The sequence below is a fragment of the Corylus avellana genome, chromosome ca4 (assembly GCF_901000735.1).
Source record: "Corylus avellana chromosome ca4, CavTom2PMs-1.0".
NCBI classification, from domain to species: Eukaryota; Viridiplantae; Streptophyta; class Magnoliopsida; order Fagales; family Betulaceae; genus Corylus; species Corylus avellana.
In genome coordinates this window covers 16044972-16068872 of record NC_081544.1, presented here as the reverse complement: position 1 = coordinate 16068872, position 23901 = coordinate 16044972, and the positions used below count along the sequence as shown (strand labels likewise).

Below are 23901 nucleotides of genomic sequence, written 5' to 3'. Positions count from 1 at the left end.
CAAATTGATGCTGGTCGATCAAGAAGCATCAATTTGCCTACAAGGAACTGACAACACTGTCGGGTCATGGCCTTCGTGAATACGTCAGCTATCTGGAGATCAGTGAAAACATGAGGAAAAGATATAACACGAGTGTCCAAGGCTTCCCGAATAGAATGACAGTCTAACTCAATATGCTTCGTACGTTCACGGTAAACAGGATTAGCAGCTATTTGAATGGCACTAGTATTATCAGCATGAAGAGGAGTAGAATCAGTTTGAGAAAAACCAAGCTCAGCCAAAAGCCCACGAAGCCAGACAATCTTAGAACAAGCAGCAGACATTGCTCGGTATTCGGATTCAGTAGATGATTTAGAAACACGAGCTTGCTTCTTACTCTTCTAAGAAATCAAAGAAGCACCAAGAAACATGCACCAACCCGTGATAGACCGCCGAGTGTCAGGACATCCTGCCCAATCCGCATCACTATAAGCAACAAGGCGAAGAGGAGAGCCAGTTGGAAAGAACAAACCACGGCCAGAAGAGCCCCGAAGATATCGAATGATACGCCGAACAGCAGCTAAATGAAGATGGCGGGGAGTTTGCATAAACTGGCTAACCTGCTGGACAGCGAAGGAAATATCAAGCCGAGTAATAGTCAAATAATTCAAGCTGCCTACCAACTATCGGAACACAGTAGGATCAGAGAGAAGATCACCCTCCTCACTTCGATATTTCACATTAACCTCCATAGGAGTATCCACCGAAGAAGAATCCTGAAGACCAGCTAGACTAATCAAGTCCTGGGTATATTTGTGTTGATTCAAGAATATACCAAAAGAATCAGTGTGCACCTCCAACCCCAAAAAATACGTAAGAGGACCAAGGTCTTTCATATGAAAAGAGTCTTGAAGATTCCGCTTGAGATGTGCAATCAAACTGGAGTCGGTTCCCGTAATAACGATATCATCCACATACACAAGTAAAAGAACAATACCAGTTTGAGTCTTGCAAAGGAACAAAGAAGAATCATATTGGCTTTGGACAAAGGAGAAGCGAAGCAAAGTAGACCTGAATTTTTCAAACCATGCCCGGGGAGCCTGTTTTAAGCCATAGAGAGACCGCTTTAACTTACACACAGCGGTAGATGGAGAAGAAAACAACCCCGGAGGAGGAGTCATGTAAATATCTTCTTTGAGATCACCATGAAGAAAAGCATTTTTGACATCCATCTGGTGAAGTGGCCAGCCTTGGGAGGCAGCAATAGAAATAATTGTACGCACTGTAGTCATCTTTGCGACCGGAGCAAATGTCTCCTCATAGTCCACCCCATATTCTTGCCTGTTCCCAAGAGCAACTAATCGAGCCTTATACCGATCCAGAGTCCCATCAGAGCGAAGCTTAATCGAGTAAACCCATTTACAACCAATGGCGTTAACATGAGAGGGGCAAGGAACCATGTCCCATGTATGATTGTCCTGGAGAGCCCGAAGTTCCTCATCCATCGCTTTCCGCCAACATTCATATTTAACAGCCTCGGAAAAACATGTAGGGATGGAAATAGAAGATAAAGTAGCAGTAAAGGAAGTGTGGGGAAAACCATACCTATCAGGAGGACGTGATACCCTAGCAGATCGTCGAAGACCAGACTCATGAACTGTCTCAGATGGCAAGTCAATCGGAGGAGTCGTTGGAACAGTTTCAGATAAAGGGTCAGTCTCGGGAAGGGGCAAAGTTGGTAGACGTCGAGTATACACAATTCCAGGTTTGAACCGCTCAGGCAGAATAGGCAATTCATCAAAACAAGGTAGAATTCTAATCTCAGGCAATGATTCAACATGTGTAGAAAAGAAACATTGATGCTCAAAGAACACAACATTACGAGATATACGAAATTTGTCAAAACAAGGATCATAGCAAACATAACCTTTGTGAGAAACACTATAACCCATAAATGCACATTTAACAGACTGAGCAGAAAGTTTGTGACGTTCATGAGCAGGTAAATGAACAAAACAAACACATCCAAAAGTATGGAGATTAAGATAGCTAGGATGCTGTTGATACAAACGATAATAAGGAGAATCAAACTGTAAGACCTGAGAGGGCAGTCGATTAATTAAGTAAACGGCAGTAGATAATGCCTCAACCCAGAATTTAGAAGGAACAGAGAACTCAAGTAATAAAGTACGAACAACATCCAAGAGATGGCGGTTCTTTCGTTCCGCCACCCCATTTTGCTGAGGAGTATAAGGACAAGAGCGCTGAGAGATAATTCCTTTGTGGCGTAAGAAATCATGAAACTCGTGGGACATGTATTCTCCACCAGAATCAGACCTCAAAATCTTAATCCCTGTAGAAAATTGATTCTCTATATATGCTACAAAGGTCTGGAAAACAGACAAAACCTCGGATTTGGCCCGAAGAAAATAGACCCAAGTATATCGACTGAAATCATCTATGAATGTTACAAAATATTTATATCGAGCATGAGAAATTACAGGAGAAATGCCCCATACATCACTATGCACAACATCAAAGCATTTTGTAGCACGACTACCATGAGAAGAAAACGAAAGAGTTTTACTTTTACCAAGTTTGCATACAGAACAATCAAATGACAAATTTTGAGAAACGCGTTCTTTATTGCCTAACAAACCAGAATTTAACATATGAGACAGAATAACAGAATTTGGATGACCCAAACGTTTGTGCCATACTTCGTTCGGAGTATTAACTGTCCTACAAGCCAAAGATAAACAACTAGGAATTGAAAAGTGCAGTGGAAATAGTCTGCCAACTTTAGGCCCCTTCGCGAGTATCTTCCCCGACACCTGATCCTGCACAAGACAACCATCACGAGAGAAATGGACATCATAGTTTTTTTCAACTAACTGGCCAACTGAAATAAGACTATTAGAAAGGCCAGGAGAGACATAAACATCTCTGAATGAAGGATTAATATCTCCTACTTCATTAATAGCTAAATGACTTCCATTAGCTACTTGAATATGAGATGAACCATGATATGGACGAACATTGCAAAGAGTATCAGACGATCTGGTCATATGATTGGATGCTGCAGAATCAATAAGCCAAGACTTAGATAAAATAGTACCATTACCTTGGAGCCCTAAGGCAGAAAAGGCTGACATAATCATCTGCTGGACCATTTCAGGAGTAAGAACAGCTGATCCGGCCGCAGAAGAAGAGGCTGAGGACATCACTGGAGCAGCAGAGGTGTTTATTGTAGCCTGATAAGCAGTAGCTTGACGATTCTGAGGCCGAGTGGGACATTCTTTGATAAAGTGGCCCGGTTTTTTACAGTAATTGCAAGATTTCTTTGCACAATTGGCGGCAATATGACCATACTCCTTACAGCTAAAACACTGGACCTTGCGCATATCCTTACCTTTCCCTTTCCCATAGGCTGCATAGGCTACTGGATTTGGATTGGAATCGTGCTGAAACGTAGCCTGTGTGAGAAGACGCTGCTCCTCACGAAGTAATTCTCCAAAACAAACATCCAAAGATGGCGAAGGGTCCCGATTCATTAAATTTGAGCGAGTAACCTCAAATTCAGGGCGTAATTTCATCAGGAATTGATCTCTCTTGCTCTGCTCATGAACAGCCTGAACAGCAGAGAGAGATGCAGCAGGTACCTTCGCATAAACCATATCAGAAAATTCTCCCCACAAATTCTGAAAACCAGAAAAATACTCTGGAATGGAGAGATTGCCTTGAGTGTAATTAGCAATCTCATATTCCAGCTGAAAACGGCGTGCGGTATTGTCCTGATGATAAACCTTCAGCAAATACTCCCACATAGTCTTCGCAGTCTTATAGGGCCTCAAATTGAGCACAATAAGAGGATCAACAGACCCTAAGATCCAAGACATCACACGTGCATCCTTGACCTTCCACTTAGCTAAATCCTTAGCTTCTGTAGGAGCTGGATCACTACCGTCAATATGGCCCCACAATTCTTTTCCCGTAACAAATAATTGAAATTGGAATTCCCAAGCAGAATAATTTTTTCCAGTAAAACGGACCCCAAAAGTCTCGCTAGAAGACATAATGAAATAAAAAAAATTAGAAATTAGACAACCTGAAAAAGAAGTAACAGGCCCACCAGATCTGTTGGACAGCAAGCCCAAGTCCTCTCAAGTCAAACAGCACCAACCAGCAGCCCACCAGAATAGCAACACAGCCCAAGCCCAGCAAGCCCAAGTCCAAGCAAGCCAAACAGCAATCCTAATTTGCTGATTGCTGACCACACCAAACAGCAAGCCCAAACAGCACCAAACAGCCAGCCCAAATCCAAACAGCAAGTCCAAACAGCACCAAACAGCAAGCCCAAACAGCAAGCCCAAACAGCCAGCCCAAACAGCCAGCCCAAATCCAAACAGCAACCCACTCAGCAATCCCTAAACCACGCTCACAGCACCAACCAGAAACACGTCAACAGCCCCAAAACCTCCAGAATAGCGCCCAAACAGCACCCAAATCAGTCAGCAACCCAAACAGAAATTGCCGACAACACCAAAATAGCCGACAGAAATCGCCGACAGCCCCAAAACCTCCAGAATAGCGCCCAAACAGCACCCAAATCAGTCAGCAACCCAAACAGAAATTGCCGACAACACCAAAATAGCCGACAGAAATCGCCGACAGCCCCAAATTCCCGGGAACACCACGCCGACAGCACCACGCCGACCTTCCAGAAATCGCCGGAAACACCACAGACTTCACAGACCTCCAAAGAGTCTGCCGACAGCCACTAATCACCACAAAAGGAGTAGTTTCCGGTAAGAAATTCCCTACCCTCAATAGAAACTGCCGCTACCCTCGACAGAAACTTCCGAAAAACAATTTAGAACCCTAATTTAGATGATTTTGGCTCTGATACCATGTCAATTGTACTGAATACCTCTCAATGTGAGGGTTGCTAGTATTATATAGAAATTATCTAGGTAATTACAGGCTGTATCTCAGTGATTACAGCAATCTAGGGAAACAAATAAGGTAACTAAAATCTACCTATTAATTACAATATACTATAGCTATAATACAAGAACCTGCCATAACTAGAAAGACTAATTATGGCTAAATATATATGGACCGTATCTGATTGACAATTCTTGATTTGTGACCTTTCTTTTTTACTCTATTGGTGAGGTTGAGGCCAACTGGTTGGAGAGAGTGTTTGAGGAAGGTGAGGTTTTTGAGGTTGTGAAAGCTTTGAACAATAATAAGGCCTCGGTGGGCCTTAACAGTTACTCTATGCCATTCTTCTTGTTAGGGTGTTTTAAAAGAAGATATAATGAATGTTTTCCTTGATTTCCATGCTAGAGGTAAGTTTAAAAGAAGTCTAAAAGGTACTTTCATTGCTCTCATTCCGAAGATTATATCAGCTATTAATCTTAAGGATTATTGACCTTTTAATCTAGTGAGTGGAGTTTACCTATTAATATAGGAACATGACTATTCTCATTCGAATGAGATTTTAAATCTCGAACACGTGGCCTTATTCATATCCTGTTCTAATATGGGTAAATCTCGTTCAAACGCAGGTAAAAGCCTGTTCGAACGGGACTCCCCAGTAAAATGTTTCTAAGTGTGGCCTTACCCATGTTAGTTATTGACTTATTTTACACTTCTAATATTCCTACCCACACTTATTAATTCCAAGTTTCAAATTTAATTATCATGGTTTGAGCCAGGGTGTTACAACATCGGTGCCCACTAATAATTTGAATCCAAAACTAACATTAATACTCGACATACAATTTGAGACAACATTTAATCCAAGAATCACAACCCATTTCGGTACCCACTTTAACCATTTGAAACCAAAGCTAACATCAATACTCCACAATTGAGACAAAATCGTGACATGCAATATATGGGAACAGGGTTTTCCCCTCCAAATTGTCCAATTCTCTACAAAATTTGCTAATTCTTGAAACAATCATCAAAATTACAATTACCCAAGCATTAGTACTCTTTAAAGTGGGGAGAGAAAGAGAGAGAGAGAGGCCTCAAGCCCACACTTTGATTCCTTTTGGTCTCATGCTTTGGTGGCTATTGAAGGAAAAAGGGACAGATTTTGGTTTTTTTGGGAGGCTCCCCCTGTTATTGTCGTAGTAGAGGAGAGTGTTGTCTTGTTAAGATACCACTTTATTCTAAGCCCAGCTCAGCCAAAAAAGAATTTTTCCTCTCCTAGTTTGCTAATAATTTTAGGGTGTTATAGCAAGTGACTTATGAAACTCCATCTTCGATTTTTTGGGGTTAGTATGGTTCATGCCTCGTTGAGTGCTAGATCCATTCACTTGCTGGAGAGGGCAATTTGGTAGTCCTTAAAGTGAAGCAGTATGGAAGATGATTCTATCTTGCTTAATGTGATGTATCAAAAGAGAAAGAAACGATCAAAGCTTTGAAGATAGCGAGAGGACGGTGGTGGAATTAAAGGCCTTCAAGGTCCTATACCATTGGATGGTTGCCCATGAGAGGGGCGTTTTCTGTTTGGTCAGCCGCCATAGAGAAGATCCTCACCATGGATAACCTGAAGTAGCGGCATGTCATAGTGGTTGATTGGTGTTGTATGTGTAAGTGGAGTCGGGAGTCTATAGATCATCTTTTACTTCATGTGCTGTTGCTAGTGCTTTATGGAATGCTTTTTTCGTTTGTGTTGGGCTAGACCTTTGCGCGTGTTGGAGAGGACAGTGTGGTAGTCTTCAGAGTGTAGTTGGAAGATGGTTCTGTCTTATCCAATGTGGTGTCTCTAGAAAGAAAGAAATGATAAAAGTTTTAAAGACTGCGAAAGGACGATAGTGGAACTATAGTCTTTTTTCTCCATTACTCTTTACCATTGGACAACTGCTTTAGACTATTTTAGTTTGTCTAGTTATCATGATTTTCTTAATCTCTTTTTTTGGGTTAACTACATTAACCCGCCTCTAACTACTATCCTTTTTGCAGTGTCCCTCCTCCAATATTTCAATTTTAGTTTTTATCTTGTGGAGGACGTTTTTGTTATTTTGGGTTGCGGAAGGGGGGCATTGCAACCCCAATGGTAGATTGGGGGGACATTGAAAAAATTGAAACATTGGGGGACATTGCAAAAAGGATGGTAGCTAGAGGGGGATAAAGTAGTTTCCCATTTTTTTTTATTGGTTTTTTTTTTTTTTTTTGGTTAGGTGTATCTTTTGTATACAAAAATACCTGGGTTGTCTTTGCTCTTTTAATGATATTTCAATTACTTATTAAAAAAAAAAATGACTTTCTTGATTTTTTTTTTTTTGTTTGTTGGTTTCTCGTATATACTTCTTATATACTTGGGGGCGCCTTTTTGCGTTTTAATGAATTTCGATTACTTATTAAAAAAAAATTCATGTAAAATATTCTCTAAAAGCTAAAAGAAGTTGCCAATGGTATCCTACTGTCTCCATATTTTACTTTTTTCTGAGGTGACTGGTACATTGAAGGTTTTTACTAGGCTTTTCTCAATTCGAGTCTCATTGCTGTTAGGTTTATTTCTACGTTATTTTATTTTGGAGATGTCCAGCTTCATTTTTAGAACTAACTGCTCCATCATCTCTCTGTGTGTCTCTCCTGAAAATTTCTGCTTTTGGCGGTGTTCTTAGAGACTTTTCAATTTTGCTTTGTTGGTGCCTAAAACATGTTTGATATGAAGCTTTGAACCTTACAAAAGTTTAATTAAACTTTGTTTAAAAGCTTGTTCCTTTTTAGGTTGATTCTTGGGTCAACAATTGAAAAAAAAAAAAAAAAAAAAAAGAAGTGTTAAAGGTTTAACTATGTTATTATCTGACATGAATTAATTTCTTTATGTTTTTGCAGGTGGCCAACACTCCCATTCGCATGATCACAATGCAGATCATGCTCATCACGATCATCTTGGACATGATCTTTCACATTCGCATTCTTTGAAAGACCTCTCTGTAGGAATGTCTATCCTTGGTTAGTAGTAATATAGTTGATGCTTTTCTTAGTAACCTTGTCAACTATGCTTTCTTGTTTCAACTTGTTTATGTGTATGGATATATACGTACATGATTTAAATGGATGACTAAATGTGTCTTGATGATTGATGAGCAAATTCGTGTAGAGGAAATGTAGACATTTTTTCTGCATACTTTCCATGGTTCCATTGCTATTGGTACTGGTCAAAATATTATGTTTCATAGCTCCAACCTACTTATCAAAAAAATATTATGGTTCATAGCTCCAACCTAGAAAGGCTTTACAACAACAACAATAATAATAATGATAATAACAACGATGACAATATAGGTAAGAGGTAGTTGCATGGGCAGGCCATGTGGCCACCTCTCTATTTATTTTTTATTTTTTAAAACAAGAAGTTAGGTTCCACACTTAAAAAAAGTGTGATTTTTCAAAACAAGCATGTTTAGTTTTTGTTTCTTTGAAAACACCAAACACTAAAAAGTTTGCTAAACATTTTCTTCAGTGGACCCTACAGACAATACTTGTCAAATATGGACCCCTCCAAACACACTTATCAACTTCTACCACATAAAAAAACTCTTTTCAAATCAAAACACAAAAAACAATTTCCAAAATCGTTAGCAAATATGAAGTATACAAGATGAAGCATCTTGCTAGAAGGAGCAAAAAAGACAAGAAAATCACTATAACTAATTGACAAATGAGAAACATAAGCAATTGTTTGAAGATATAGAGTTTTGAAGAAAGAGGACTAAATCTTCTCCAAAGTCCTCTTAACGGTCTTAAAAACTCTTTTCATTTATTTTCTTTCATAAACACCATAAAAGGATGTAGGCACCATCTTCCACACAGTCGCACTCTGCACATTGCCAGTAGTCCACCAACAAGCATACAGGTCGACTACACATCTAAGCATAACCCAAGAAAAACCAAAACGATCGAAAAAAGCAATCCAAATGGCATAAGCCATGTCACAATGAAGAAGAAGATGGTTCACGGAATCCCCATTCTTCTTACACATACAACATCTATCCACCACAATGACATGCCCCTTTCTTAGGTTTATCCATGATAAGGATCTTACCTAGAACCACTGACCAAGCGAAAAAGGCTGCCCTCAAGGGGGCCTTAATCCCCAAAATACTTTTCGATGGGAAGCAGCAGCCTTCGCTACAAACCAAGGAGCAATAGAAGGATCTAACCTTAGGCAATCCTCTTTTGGAGGAGACCCACCATAGCTTATATTCACTTCCTTGACTTACTCCACTTGAGTACAACACCCTAAAATGTGGCAAAGACATCCATCTCCCAATCATAAGTCGCTCTAGCAAAGCTCATGTTCCACTGATTGAACCACAAAAAAACTCCAAGTGAGCCGCTGCAGAGGCATTCTTTGCGCAGGCAATACCAATTAAAACTGGAAAGGCTTTCTCAAAATCTATTGAAAAATTTATATCCCTAAGAAAAGAAAGAAAATGATAAGAGCTATTTAATGTCTTATTAGATGATTCGATGCTTGTATGTACCATTTTAGGTCATTGGTTCAATCTCTGTTGAGTGCGTGGGTAATGTTTACCTATAAAAGCGAAGTATATAATTATATATTGTATCTCTTCTCGGTTGAGTGCGTGGGTTGTGTTTACCTTTAAAAGAGAAGTATATAATTATATGTTGTAATCTCTTCTATCTAGTCCTATTGCTTTGTTTTTTTGTTGATTTTGTTTCTTATCTGTTTATTATCAGGGGCGTTGTAGATTTGTGTGACAATACCTTGAATTCTTATTGTGATATATTGGTTGTTGCAGCTGGTATTGTACTTTTTCTTGTTGTAGAGAAGGTGGTGAGGTATGTTGAAGAGAACTCCAGAGGAGCTCATGCACGGAGTCATGGTCATCACCACCATCATCATAAGAGCAGTAAGATATTGAAGGATGATAATAATTCTCATGACATTGTGCAGTCAGTATCTTTAGATGGAAAAGAAGGAAAGACATTGGAGATGTCATCTGAAGAAAAAGTGTCAGGTGAAGTGTCAGAAAAATCTTCGAAGGAAAATGATCTGACCCAGCATGAACATCTTCGGAAGGTGAGGAGTTGGTATATTATGTGTAAGTTTGGGCGCTCGATGAGATCCGCTCTGATTTATGGCCAGTCCACTGGTTGGACATGGTAGAATGTTGAACCCAGAGTTGAGGTCAGGCAAGGTGAGGATTAGACATGACGGTTCATGCTAAAGGCTGTCTGACCAGTCACAGTGTCATACAACACAGATAAAACATCCATGCATGTCTGTTGTGCATAGAAGATTCTTACTGTATCTTAATTCTCATTAGTGTGACTTAAAACCTACATTCAATCTGTAAAATTCACAAATTGGAAATATGAAGGTCCTGCACGTTCTTTTTAGTATCTTGTGCAGAAGCCAGAGTTGGGGTTTGGCTAGTTTATTTTGATGGAATTATAGGAACGTATATTGAACCTTTTCTGTCATGCTTTCATCCTGCAGAGAAGCTCTGTTGCTGGTGCTAGAGAAGATAAAGCCGATGTAGATTTTGCTGCAAATAACTTCACTGAGGATACTGATTTGAAAGAGAAAGAACCCACTCAATCCTCAACAAATCTTGTGTTTGGTTATCTCAATCTCTTTTCTGATGGTGTTGTACGTGTGCCTTACTATTTGTTCTCTAGCGTTTTCCTAATTAATTTTTTGCAAGTATGAAACGAAATTATGGATTCGCATAACACAGTTTTACTTGTTAATATAACAGCACAATTTTACTGATGGAATGGCTCTAGGAAGTGCTTTCCTTCTTTATGGATCTGTTGGCGGGTGGTCTAGAACTCTGTTTTTGCTTGCACATGAGCTTCCTCAAGAGGTTCAAGTTCTCCTTTATATATACATTTTGAATGAAATTTCCCTTTTATTCATTTGATGAGTATAATGTTATATGCCTTTTTCTGGGACCAATGTCTTTATAAGTTGAACCCAGAATGTTTTTCAAACAAATAGTAACATATTGTTCTAAGCTAAGGTTATTGGAAGTCATTTTGATGGGGTTGACATGTGCCACTTTGTGTCTAAAAGACATGTTTTGACTAAAGAAAGGATAAGTGATTGTTGGTGCCTGCTTGTAGGTCTGCAGTGCTGAGCCTTGAGGTAGTGATGAGGTCGCTTTGGATCCAAGGAATATCCTGTTTGCCAATCACTACCAAAAGAGCAAGAGGGCACAAAGTAAGTATGCATCAGTTTGGCATATGGGGAAGGCAAAAGAGAAAAAGGCTAGGAGAGGGAGACATAAAAACATGATATATGGGCTTACAGAGCTCATGTTGGGTGAGCGAAATAGAATATAGGATCCACGTAAGAGGATGTTAGAGTAGCATTTAGGAGAAGATGAGATCGAGCCTATGAATGTTAGAATTGTTCTGACTGTAATGACTGCAGGATGGAGAGGGAGACGAGAGAGAGATGATCCATGGAACATTTTGTAGTTGTTCTTAGCTGGTTGTGCTTGCATTTCTCCCCGTGTTTATAACATACACATGAAGATGGGGACAAGAGTGAGGGACCTGTGGCTTTGTGCGCAGATCTAGCTGTGAGAAGTGATTCTAGAGTGGTAGGACTTGAAAAATGGAAAGATAGAGAGGATGAGGACCTTTGTTGCTTAAAAATATGATCGCGTTGTTTGTGTTAGCAACATGGCTATAAGATGTCCATGACTGGAAGGATGAGGAAATGGAGGAGGTTGGGAGTGGTTTTTTTTACTGAGATCAAGTTGTTAGAAGTAGCATTTTGCTGGTGATACCGCTAGTTTGACATCTAAGCGCTGCAAAATGTGCGAAAGTAGGGATTCTAATCGGAGCAATAAAGGGTTCCTCTAACCCAATACATAAATCGGTTTTGTCCATGGTGAGAGACCCGAAGAGGCTAATAGGAAGCATGAGAAATCATGATGACCTCGCTAGATGTATAGAAAATAGATGTAGTGTAGGAAGCACCTGGGTTGCATGATTTGCATCAAATAAAGGGGAAAAGTGTGTAGAGATGGGCAGTATGGTTTGCTTTGGCGAGCAACGCTTATTCTTGGCATTAAATGCTTACTTTGGGTTTGGGCTTTATGTTTGGGATTGAGAAATTTGAGTTTTAAAGAGAAACAAGTAAGAGAGTCTATGGGTCCCATTTTTGTTTAACTATGACTGAGGAACTCCCAAGCAATGTCTTGGATTAGTGAGGAGCACAAAGGTGGAGAAAGCCCAACCTTAGTTAACTGCGACCGTCTCCCCAAGGAGTGGGCTTCGGGTCTATGTTGAACACTTTAATTTTAGCATGTCTGTCCATGAGTTTTGTATGACATATTTGAATCTGACAGTGAGTGAGTTGATCCCAGGCTTGCTTGACAGCATGAGGTTTATTTTTTGGATGTTTAGAAAGCTATCTTTTTTCTTCACGAGAGCTTTTTTTGTGGCTCATCGTTATCTGAAGGATGCTCAAGCTATAGAAGGCCAAGTCTGGCGGCAGAGGAGATTAGGTACATGGGGCCCAATTTCTTTTATTCCAGGCTTGCTTATGGCTGACTACATAAAGTTTATTTTGGGTGGTATTTAACTGGATGTGCTTGTCACTCGAGTCTTTTTACAGCTCATAAAGGAGTGTTGAGATCTGAAGCTTAGAAGCTCAAGTCTGGTGGCAAAGAAAATGTACGCGGGCCAAATTCTGTGTGAATAGTTAATGATTATGGCCCTGTTTGCCTGGTCTAGCCACATAGATGGTCATAGGCTTGGATGTGCCTGTTGCAGGATTCATTTGGACTATGGGCCTTTCATGATATAATTGTGTTGCCTGATGAATAATAGAGCCTTTTAGGCAATGATTTAGTCTTTGTTAAAGGAAATACTAAACTGGTTGCGGCTTGATCATGGGACTTCCTGCTTGGCCAATTGAGGAAGGATAGATTCTGATGTTCTTCTGGCCATCTAAGTCTGGTGGCGAAGCGAGCATAAATAAGGCTCAACTTGCGGTTGGCATGAGACATTGAGGAATTATGGTACATTTACTTGGCCTTGAGACATAGCTTGGGGTTCAGGTTAATGTATTGTCCATGTGGCTCCCACGTGGATGCTTGTTTCCTTGTAGTCATATGGCTGGTTGCTATGTCACTGATCAAAGTAACCATCAACCATTTTCATGCTGCAAATGTTATCTTTGCAACATGTGTTTATATTGGTAATTTTAATTTTCCATCATGGTCCCACCCTTCCCCACACTTCTCTCTCTCTCCCCAGTGCTCAAATGCCTCTCTAGCTCTGAAAAATAAAAGGAAGACGTAAGAATGCTAATATGAAATGATATTGGGACTCAGTTTCTGTAACTTAAGTTCTATTCTTTACTTGGTCCTTACTACCTCTATGATGCATGCTTTAGAATTCACCGCTTAGATTTTGGGGTGAATTCTGGGACTTGGTTTCCATAATCATAAGTTCTATCCTTGGTCTTGACTTTTGACCACTGTGATGCATGGTAGCATGCACTCCTCAGACTTGAGGGGGGGAGGGTATGGGACTCAAATTTTTGATGCTGAAATGTATATTTTGAGTATATCTGTAGATTGTAGGTCTTCATCCTTTAATATGCCCACTGGTTCTCTTTGAGTGGCAGTTTGATTGTTTCTGTATGAGTTGGTATTGCAATTTCTGGTATAAATTTTCACATTTCATTTGAGGTACATTTGATGGAAACGTACTAATGATTTATTGAAATCGAGACTAGCTTACCTCTTTTGCTTTTGATACTTTTTACTCAGACTTGTATGAATTACCACATACCATGGTAAAGTGAAGACCTTGAATTTCCAACATGGAGACTTCGTTTCAAACGGTATTGGTTATCTACAGCATGATCCTTGGAAAATGCATCTAGGGGGGTCCTATCTGTACTGCTGCTTCTCAAATTTTGGAAATGAGGAGGAAATAACAATTTTGGGAACTGATCATTTCATTAAATTATTAGCTCTTCTGGCCATAAGCTTTGGTGGATCCCGTATTATTAGCTCTTCTGGCCACAAGCTTTGGTGGATCCCGTCTCGCAAAGGGATCTTTGATGTTAGATCTTTCTATAAGATCATTGCATACGAAGACAATCCCTCTTGCCCTTGGAAGAGTATTTGGCTGACTAAGGCTCCCTCCAAAGTGGCCATCTTTGTTTGGTCGGCGGCTCTAGGGAAGATTTTTAACTCTGGATAATCTTAGGAAAATACAGCTTATTGGGGTTAATCGGTGCTGCCTTTGTAAATTGAATGGGGAATTCGTTGATCATCTCCTACTCCACGGCGAGGTTGCTAGCGCCTTATGGGACACCATTTTGAGTCGCTTTGGACTTTCCTGGCTTATGCCATAAATGTGGTGTACTTAATGGCTTTCTGGTGGTTCGGGGGTAATTCACAGAGTGCGGTCGTCTAGAAGATGGTGCCTCTTTGTTTTATGTGGTGTATATGGAGGGAAAGAAATGATAGGATCTTCGATAATCTTGAGAGGACCTTAGAAGAGCTCAAGTCCTATTTCTTTTTTTCTCTTTACTTGGACAACTGTTTACCTAGCTCCTCTTGTTATTAGCTTTTCAGATTTCCTTGCTCTATTTTCTCTTTCGTCTAGGCGTTCTCTTATATACTTCTTATGTACTAAAGTTGTGCCCCTCTGCGCTTTTAATATATACAATATTACTAAAAAAAAAAAAAAAAAATCAAATTATTAGCTTCTTAGCCAAGTTGAGCTTGTAGTTCCTTCAATTGCCACTTGTAGGTGAATCTATAGAAATCGCTGTTGAACCCGAACTGGTAGGTGAATCTTTCTGTCCTTTGTGATAGGTAAATACTCATCGTTGGTTATTTGCATCTTATCTCGGGTTGGCAGGTTTAATATTTAACTTTGCAGTAGAGATGGCCAAACAGATCCAAGCTTTGTGGATTCTTCTGCTCTCTCGTGATTTAGGGTATTGAATGGCAGAATTCATATTTCCTCAATTTATAAAATTTAGAAATGATTGCATTCCTGTTTGTGATGTTGGTTGAGAAAATACGGTCTTGTATGCGCTTGAAGTAGATTTGTAGCTCCCTGTAACATTGTATGCGCTTAAAAGAAGTCTACTATGAATTTACAATATTTAGGGCTTGTTTGGTTCGCGGATTAAGTATTCCGTTAAGAAAAAGAATAGTTATTACCAGGAATAGAGAAAAGTGGAATGGAATAGTTATTCTTATTCCTTAGTTTGGTAACAACATATGTATTCTAATTGGAGTTAAACAAAATTACCAAAAACCCCACCATTCTTTAAAGGGAAAACCTAGAATTTCAGGGGTGGCCGGCAACCACCCCCAGAGCACCTCGGAGTGGATCCCCAAGGTCGGGGCGCGACCACCCCCGGTGGATTTGGGGGTGGCTTGGCCACCTCCGATGGAGATGGGGGAGGCTGCGGCCACTCCCTAAACGTCGCGGTGGTGTAACAACAATTAAAAGAGGTAAAAGAAGTCTACTATGAATAAGCCACCCCAGATGAGCCTCGGAGGTTGTGGCCACCCCCTAAACGTCGTGGGGGTGTAACAACAATTAAAAGAAGTAAAAGAAGTCTACTCTGAATTTACAATATTTGGTGATTAATGTGCCATACTATTATACTATAAAGCCTATTTTTGTCCCCCATTGAGTCCTATTCAGCATTTTTATATTGTTGTAATAATTATTTTATACTTTGTTCTTGGGAGTTAATAGCTTGGTTCATTTGGTTCTTCTGCCCTTTTGCAGGTTGGTGATTTCGGTATTCTTGTGATGTCTGGTTTCAGCGTCTCCAAAGCTCTCTTCTTCAACTTCCTCTCAGCACTGGTGGCACTAGCAGGAACTGCACTGGTAAGTTTGTCTTCCTAGGGATGGCAAAATCCCTTGCTATTAGTATCTCAAAGGTTTGAAAGAGAAATCTATTTTCTGCTGTTACTGTAGGCTTTGCTCTTGGGACAAGATCCTGGTCAGTCATCTTTCATTGAGGTGAGAAGCATTGGGCAAGGAATGCGTTGGTTAATGATTACTTTTGGGAGCCATGATCTCAAGGAAATGTTATTTGTGCAGGGATTTACTGCAGGTGGATTTATATACATTGCAGTTGGAGTGCTTGCAGAAATGAATAACAAGGGCAACTCAACATTGAAATGTACAGCAATCCATTTAACTTCACTCATACTGGGCATGGCTGTTGCGCTTTGTATTTCCCTTGTAGAATGAAAATGTGTTAAACAATTGTCAGACATGTACCTTGAAAAAACTTCAGATAAACAAGTATCAACGTAAGATCTTTCTTTCATGTCTATTCAACAGCATCCTTGGTGTTAGTAGTGGACATTGATGACTTGTGCTTACAAAAAAAAAAATTGAAAAAAGGAAAATAAAATAAGAAACGAGATTGATGACTTGGAAAACGAGGAAAATTTGTAGGGGACCCTGAGTGGGCCCTTGGACAATCCTTGTTTTCCAAACATTGGATGCTTTTGTTTATTCAATTATTTGTTCACAGCAGCTTGTATAGCTTGCATGGTTTTTGCTTTCTGAATTCCGCTAGTTGATTTTAGAAGCGTACAGAGATCTTGAAGGTGTTAGAACATGTTTCCTTTATACGCCACACCAGCAATTGAATCCAGTCAACTTCTACATCTGCAACATTATCTTGCAGAAGTTATCAAGTTCCAGCCTCCTCACATACGATTCAAATATCAGAAGATATTGTTGCTGCTGCTCATGATTCTACTTACGACAGCCAAACGATAGGATGACTTGTATTTTGTTTTCTATTTTTGTACCTATAATTTGAATTTCAATGTAATTTATCATATGTAACTCTTTGATTTAGCAGTTGAAACTCGATTGTATTATGTTGCCATTTTCAAATTCTGAATTGCTCTTCGATTTCTTTCATCGTATTATAGCCATTGGATAACACCAATCTTCAACACCTGGCCCTATGGACTCCAATTTTTGTTTTTTTACCATTCAATATCCTTTTGCTTCGAATCCCTGTCTTTTGAGAATATATTGAAAGCTTATTGGTTGATTTCAACCAAATCAGAAGTGGCATGTGCCACCAAAAGCTTTTGCCAATCATACAACGTGCTTCATATGCCTCCATGTTCCACCGTGCTTTCATCCTTCTCTTTTGTAAATGAGAAATGTTTAGGGTCAATATTTTCTCCATATTTGATCCATCATATCTTATAAATTAACTATTTGATTTGTTGACTAACTTAACTTATTTGGATTAACATAAGTCAATGGTGTACCCCACAAATTTAATGGTTGATATATTGAATTTGTAGGAGAATATGGACCAAATATAGGAAACTTATTGATTCCTAGCATTTCTCTTTGTAAACAACAAGTCATTTAGGTGGTTTAACTAATTTGACCCCCTAAATAATAGGTCATTTCTCTTTTGGAAACAAAATGGCCCTTTTTGTTAGTTGATCTTTTGGCTCTTTGTTGGCACAAACCCTTTTTTCCGCCAATTCATCGGACCAAAGCGGCCCAATTCATAGGGCCCATAATTGACCATGTTTTAACCCATTGTTGTTGGCCCATCTCCAACAACCATTTTAATCTATATTTGGTCCATCATATCTTATAAATTAACCATTAAATTTGTGGACTTATGTGGACCCACAAAAGTCAATGACAAACCCTACAAATCTAATGGTTGATCTATTGAATTTGTATGAGAATATGAGCCAAATATGAGTAACTTATTGACCCCTAGCATTTCACTTTGTAAACGACGAGTCATATAGGTGGTTTAACTAATTTGACCCCTAAACAATAGGTCATTTCTCTTTTGAAAAGAATGGCCCTTTTTGTTAGTTGATCTTTTGGCTTTTTGTTGGCCCAAGCCCTTTTTGTTGGCCAATTCATCGGACCAAAGCGGCCAAATTCGTAGGGCCCATTAGCCATGTTTTAACCCATTGTTGTTGGCCCAATTTTTTTCCCATCTCCGACCACCATTGTTTCTGGCAGCCACCATCTTTAGCGAGATTCCAATAGCCACCGTCTCCGGCCATCTTCCATTGCTACCATCTTTAGCCACTTTTCGATCACCATCATCTCTGGCAACCTTTTATCTGGCTGCCACCGCCCCTAAGTATTGTCTACAATTACTGCTTCTGGTCAACCATTGGCCACCATCTTCGTCAATAGTATGCCACCGTGTACAACGACAACCATTGCCGAATCCACTTAGCTCAAGTCAGTACGCCATAAACTTGAGATTCTTGAGTATCTTAGAAGATATCTAAGCATGGCTATGGGTGATGTAGGACGATATTTACCTTTACTTTCAGTAATAACGAAAATAAAGAAAATATCAAAAATAATATTGTACCAGCGCCGCTTGATCAGAATTTTATCCGTTCTCAGACAATGGAAGTACAAAAGGAAAGATTGTCACAATTCCCGCTGATTGTCAATTTTATATTAGGATTTTATTTTATTTTATTAGGACTTTATTTCCTTTCCTTAATAGGGTTAGATTTACTTTAATTATTTTCCTTTCCTTATTAGGATTAGGTTTACTATTGTTACTAGGATTAGGTTTACTATTCCTACTAGGATTAGGTTTACTTTCTCTACAAGTAGTTCTCTTCTATAAATAGGCTAGATTATTATGTAAAACAAAACTCATTGAATTATTATCAAATTAGAGAATTCTCTTTCAAATATTCTGCGAAGTTTTATCTTTCTGTTAGCATGCGGGCTTGTTTTTATCTTTTTGGGTAGAAGACGAAGGCGCTTCTCCTTGCAAAATCAAAGATGCTACTCTTTGATTAGTTACCTTAGTCTTCCGCTACTTCAATTGGTATAAAAGCAGGCTTTATCCTGATCATGGCCAATCAGTGCAACGGTAACAAACTTCTCCAACAATGCTGCTTGTAGGGGAGAGGCTCTTTCAAGAGCCAAATTCATGGGGTATCCGAGCTGGCGTTATCTGGATTCGATGGCCAACTTATACTACAACAACAACTTCTATAACGACGATGTTCGTGAAAGAGATGTTGTTTCAATAACGAAATTTCACGAGTTTTGACAGACAGTGCAATAGGAGATGTGCCAGTTGTGGGAGACATTTGAACGCATGCAAATGCGTGCCCTTCGGAAGCACAGGGATACCCAGGATGACTATGGGATCCGAAGGAAACCCGTTCAGTATCCTTATGTTAACAGATTCCTTGATGATGATGTAAGCCACATTCGACATGTCCGTAACCATATTCATAAATCTCCAAATAGGTGCTCCGTCTATGAAGAGAATATTAATTATAGTGAAAAGGATGTTGATGCTGTTAATTTGGAGTTGCTGTTAGAGAAACAATTTGTGGAGCAACAAATACTTGTTCCAACGACTACACCAATGGAAGAACAACCACCACATCCTCCGTCACAGGTGCAACTCATTACAATCACCACGAAAATTGCCGATTCCTTTGAAGAAAACTGTGAAGCTGAAGATGACATCCAAGAAGAAATTGTTGGAGAAATTTTTGTGGAAGTTGACAAAAAGGAAAAATCGTGTCTTGATGCTATTTATGTAGATTTCTCCAAGTACTTTTCTTTAGAGGAGCCGCATGTGCCATGTCCCAAAGAAAACTCGAGGACGAGTTTTTTCAAGTGGGAGTGTCTGATGTAGGACAATATTTACCTTTATTTTCGGTAAAAACGAAAATAAAGAAAATATCAAAAATAATATTGGAGCAGCGTCGCTTGATCAGAATTTTATCCGTTCTCAGATAATTGAAATACAAAATGAAAGATTGTCACAATTCCTGCTAATTGTCAATTTTATATTAGGATTTTATTTTATTTTATTAGGACTTTATTTCCTTTCCTTAATAAGGTTAGATTTACATTAATTATTTTCCTTTCCTTATTAGGATTAGGTTTATTATTGTTACTAGGATTATGTTTACTTTCTCTACAAGTATTTCTCTTCTATAAGTAGGATAGATTATTATGTAAAACAAAACTTATTGAATTATTATCAAATCAAAGAATTTTCTCTCAAATAATTTGCGGAGTTTTGTCTTTTTTTTTTTAGCCTGTAGGCTTGTTTTTATCTTTTTGGGTAAAAGACGAAGACACTTCTCCTTGCAGAATTAAATACTCTGCTCTTTGATTAGTTACCTTAGTCTTCCGCTACGTCAACAAGTCACATCAATCTTCCACACCTACAAGATCTCCATCAACGTCTATGTAATTATAGGATTACTACAATTATATGGACATATTAATGAGTCCACAGTCTTAGTAAGTATAGATATCCTTGCCCTTGTATTATGAGCCTTCTTTTGGAAAATATTCCTAATATATGCTTATAATAACTACTATTTAGGAGTTTAATAAAAGAAGCGTTTTCCATATAAAATCATGTATAGTTACTAAGATAAGTACTGTAGAGTTGTTTGTTTAATAGTATACATAGAATCCTCTTATCCTTTCCTAGGCATTTTCTTCCATATATCATATAACTCCAACTATACACACACACACATATATATATATATATATATACACATTCCACGTCCACAACAGCGAAATATGTACATACATGTATATCTAAATCAAAAAGCAATTCATCAAATCTATTTAATTCAATCATATATATATATATACACACAATGAAGTGGCTTAAAATCTTATTTCTGTAGTTCACTCACATCTATATGGAGTTGTCACTCCTCGGCTAGTTGGTTGAAGCCCTTTCTCCCCCACGTGGCTTCGTGGGCTTTCATCCTAATAGTAGTTTCCTTTGGGCCTTCCCCCCTTAAGCCGTTACCTTTAACATCTTTTCATTTTCTTTACAGTATTGGGGCCCTCTGAACCCATGTACCGGGGACATCCATCTCAATCTATTATTATGTTATCACTGTTGGGGCCCATCCACACCCAACCTGGGGTCCTTCCACCCGATTTTTAAAGGTGTTTATTACCCTTTCGTTTAAGCAATCTTATATATATATATATATATATATATATATATATGCGCCGAAACTCTTCCCAGAAGTGCCTTAAAATTGCGACATGTAGTGTGAAGTGTGAACCCATTTTTTTTAAAGGCTAAACCGGTTTTTTAAAGAATAATTTTTTAACGGATTTTTTAAGTTTCTTAAAAAAAAGTCATTAATTGCGTTAATTATATGTCAATATAATTCACATGTCATTAATTAGCATCATTAATTGCATTAACAATATTATAATCCATGTATTATTCTTACTAATTTTTTTTCTTTATATTTTAAATCATATATATATTTGTCTTGAAGGTACCAGTTTGAGGAGCTTTCCATGCTTCTATTTCCTTTTCCCCCTCTACTACACGTCCCATTTCTTCCTTTTTCGTTGCTTCTTCATAGTCATGAATAGAGGATTGGACAAGGTCATTTGGATGGGTAAACAGGCTTCCATGAACAACTTCATTCCGTCTAAACCACAGCTTCCTTGCCAGTCCCACAAACAGCTTAATATCCTCACATTTCTGGAAGACCTTCTCTGTCACATGGATAAAAGCAGGTCCATTGAGCAAACTTTTCATGAAAAAAGTACTGCTAGCGCCCCATGTATCCATTGCCACGGGCATTCCCACAATATATGGAAAGTCGTCTCTATCTCCAGCTCACAAATGGGGCACTTCGGATCCTTCACAACCTTTCTTCGCATCAAATTATCTTTGGTCGGAAGAATATCATGACAAGCACGCCAAATAAAATTCTTTTCTGCATTAGGCACTTTTAATTTCCATAACCTCTTCCATACCTCACTGCATTGCCTACCTTTAGAGCTCTCTACTTTTGCCCGGTCCTCCATCTCCTTGGCAAGATAATAGGCGCTCCTAACCCAAAAAAGCCCATTAGCTGTTCCTCTCCATATTTGCTTGTCCGATTGGTTTGTATTGCTCAAGGATATTTGCTGGATAGCCCTCACTTCCTCTTCACTGAATATCTCTTCTAGGAGATTTCTTTTCCACCAGCAAGAATCCTTGTCAATCAGCACACTCACCTTGGCCTCATTAGATAACTGACTACATGTAGATTGGACCTTAAATGTAGTCGGCAAGGGTATCCACCTATCTCCCCAAATCCGGGCTTTTTCACCATTTCCGATTTGCCAAATTAGACCTTCTTCAAAAAGATCTCGCGAGCCATGAATACTTTGCCACGCAAATGAAGGTTTACTCCCTAATTGTGAGTCAATGATTGGGCCCTTAGCATAATATTTAGCCTTCATTATGCATGCTATCAAACCATCAGGGTTTTGCAAAAACTGCTTTGCCAAAATAGCTTTCTTAAAGCAAAAAAAATCTCTAAATCCCATACCTTCCTGATTCTTTTGAGCACCCATACGGCTCCAACTCATCCAATGAATACGAGCTTCATTACTTTGATGTCCCCATCAAAATCTCTGCATAAGAGAATTTGTGTTGGAACATAAAGTTTTTCAGCAAAAGGAAGACGCTCATGCTATAGGTCGGTATAGCTTGCACCACCACATTTAATAGGATTTCATTTCGAGCTTGCGACAAAAATTTGAGTTTCCAATCTTGTAGTCTTCTTTGTACTCGGTCAACAATAAGCTTGAAATCTTTAGTACGTGACATTCCCACCAAAGTTGGGAGGCCCAAGTAGGTGTCATACCGCTGCGTGGCCGGGATAGCTGCAATCTCCAATATAGCCGCCTGCTCTCTTCTCGATGTATTATGGCTGAAAAAAATCGCCGTCTTAGTGGTATTCAATTTTTCCCCGAAGCTCGTTCATAGCTTTTTAAGATATGTGTCATTCTATTCCAATAGCTAATATCTGCTCTGCAAAACAACAAACTATCATCAGCAAAAAAAAGATGATTGAGATGGGGTCCCTTTTTGGATGTAAGGACTCCTCTAAATACCCAATCTCTATTTGCACGAGTAAGGAGTGCACTCAGGGCCTTAGCACAGAATAGGAACAAATAAGGTGAGATCGGGTCTCTTGGACGGATCCCCCGTGTAGGAAAAATTTGACCTGTCGGAATGCCGTTTACCAGGATTGCAAAATGTGCCAAACGAACACACATCATTATTAAGTTGACCCATCTGTCAGCAAACCCCATACACTTCATAACCGCCTCCAAAAAACTCAATTCCACCCTATCATACGCCTTACTCATATCGATCTTTACAGCCATAAAACCCGACTTACCATACATTCGAGAATGCGTGGTATGAAGAGTCTCATAGGCTGCCAATATGTTATCCGTAATCAGGCATCCCGGGATAAAAGCACTTTGGTAGGGGGGATATAATATGTGTTAGGACATTCTTTAGCCTATTTGCATATCTTTGAAATAATTTTGTAAAGGACATTGCAAAGGCTAATAGGGCAGAAATTAGTAACACACAGGGGATTTTTCTTCTTAGGAATAAAAGCAATATACATGAAATTTAGATTTTTATTCATAACTCCAGAATTCAAAGTAGAAAGAACCGCTTTGCAAACCTCACTTCCCACAGTCACCCAATTTTTTTAGAAGAAACACATATTAAATCCATCCAGACCTGGAGCATTTAGGGCAGCACACACTTCCGTTTGATGGAGGGCAGCACACACTTCCGTTTCAATGAAAGGTTGCAGTAACCTTTCATTCATGTCCTCCGTTATCCTCCAATCAATAGCCTCTAGACATGTGTCCATATGGGAAGGGTTTTCAGTAGAGAATAACCTCGTGAAATAGGTAACAAAAGCATTACCCACTTCCTCTGGAGATTCCCACCTGTTTCCCTCTCCATCAACAATCCTGTGAATCTGATTTTTTTTCCTTCTCTGATTTGTGCAGGCATGAAAAAACTTGGTGTTCTTATCTCCCTCTTTAAGCCAATCAACCATG

At 39.1% G+C, this 23901-nt stretch overlaps 1 protein-coding gene across 1 annotated transcript in view; it reads left to right on the top strand.

Moving 5' to 3' along the window:
- LOC132177258 (IAA-alanine resistance protein 1) overlaps positions 1-16348 on the top strand; it is a 39652-nt gene extending 23304 nt beyond the window's left edge. The window contains exons 5-11 of the mRNA XM_059589508.1: positions 7840-7959; positions 9774-10054; positions 10475-10627; positions 10737-10844; positions 15763-15864; positions 15955-15999; positions 16081-16348. Of these exons, the coding sequence (XP_059445491.1) occupies positions 7840-7959; positions 9774-10054; positions 10475-10627; positions 10737-10844; positions 15763-15864; positions 15955-15999; positions 16081-16233 (962 nt within the window). The 3' untranslated portion in view covers positions 16234-16348. The remainder of the gene's footprint in view (positions 1-7839; positions 7960-9773; positions 10055-10474; positions 10628-10736; positions 10845-15762; positions 15865-15954; positions 16000-16080) is intronic.
- Positions 16349-23901: the final 7553 nt, after the last annotated feature.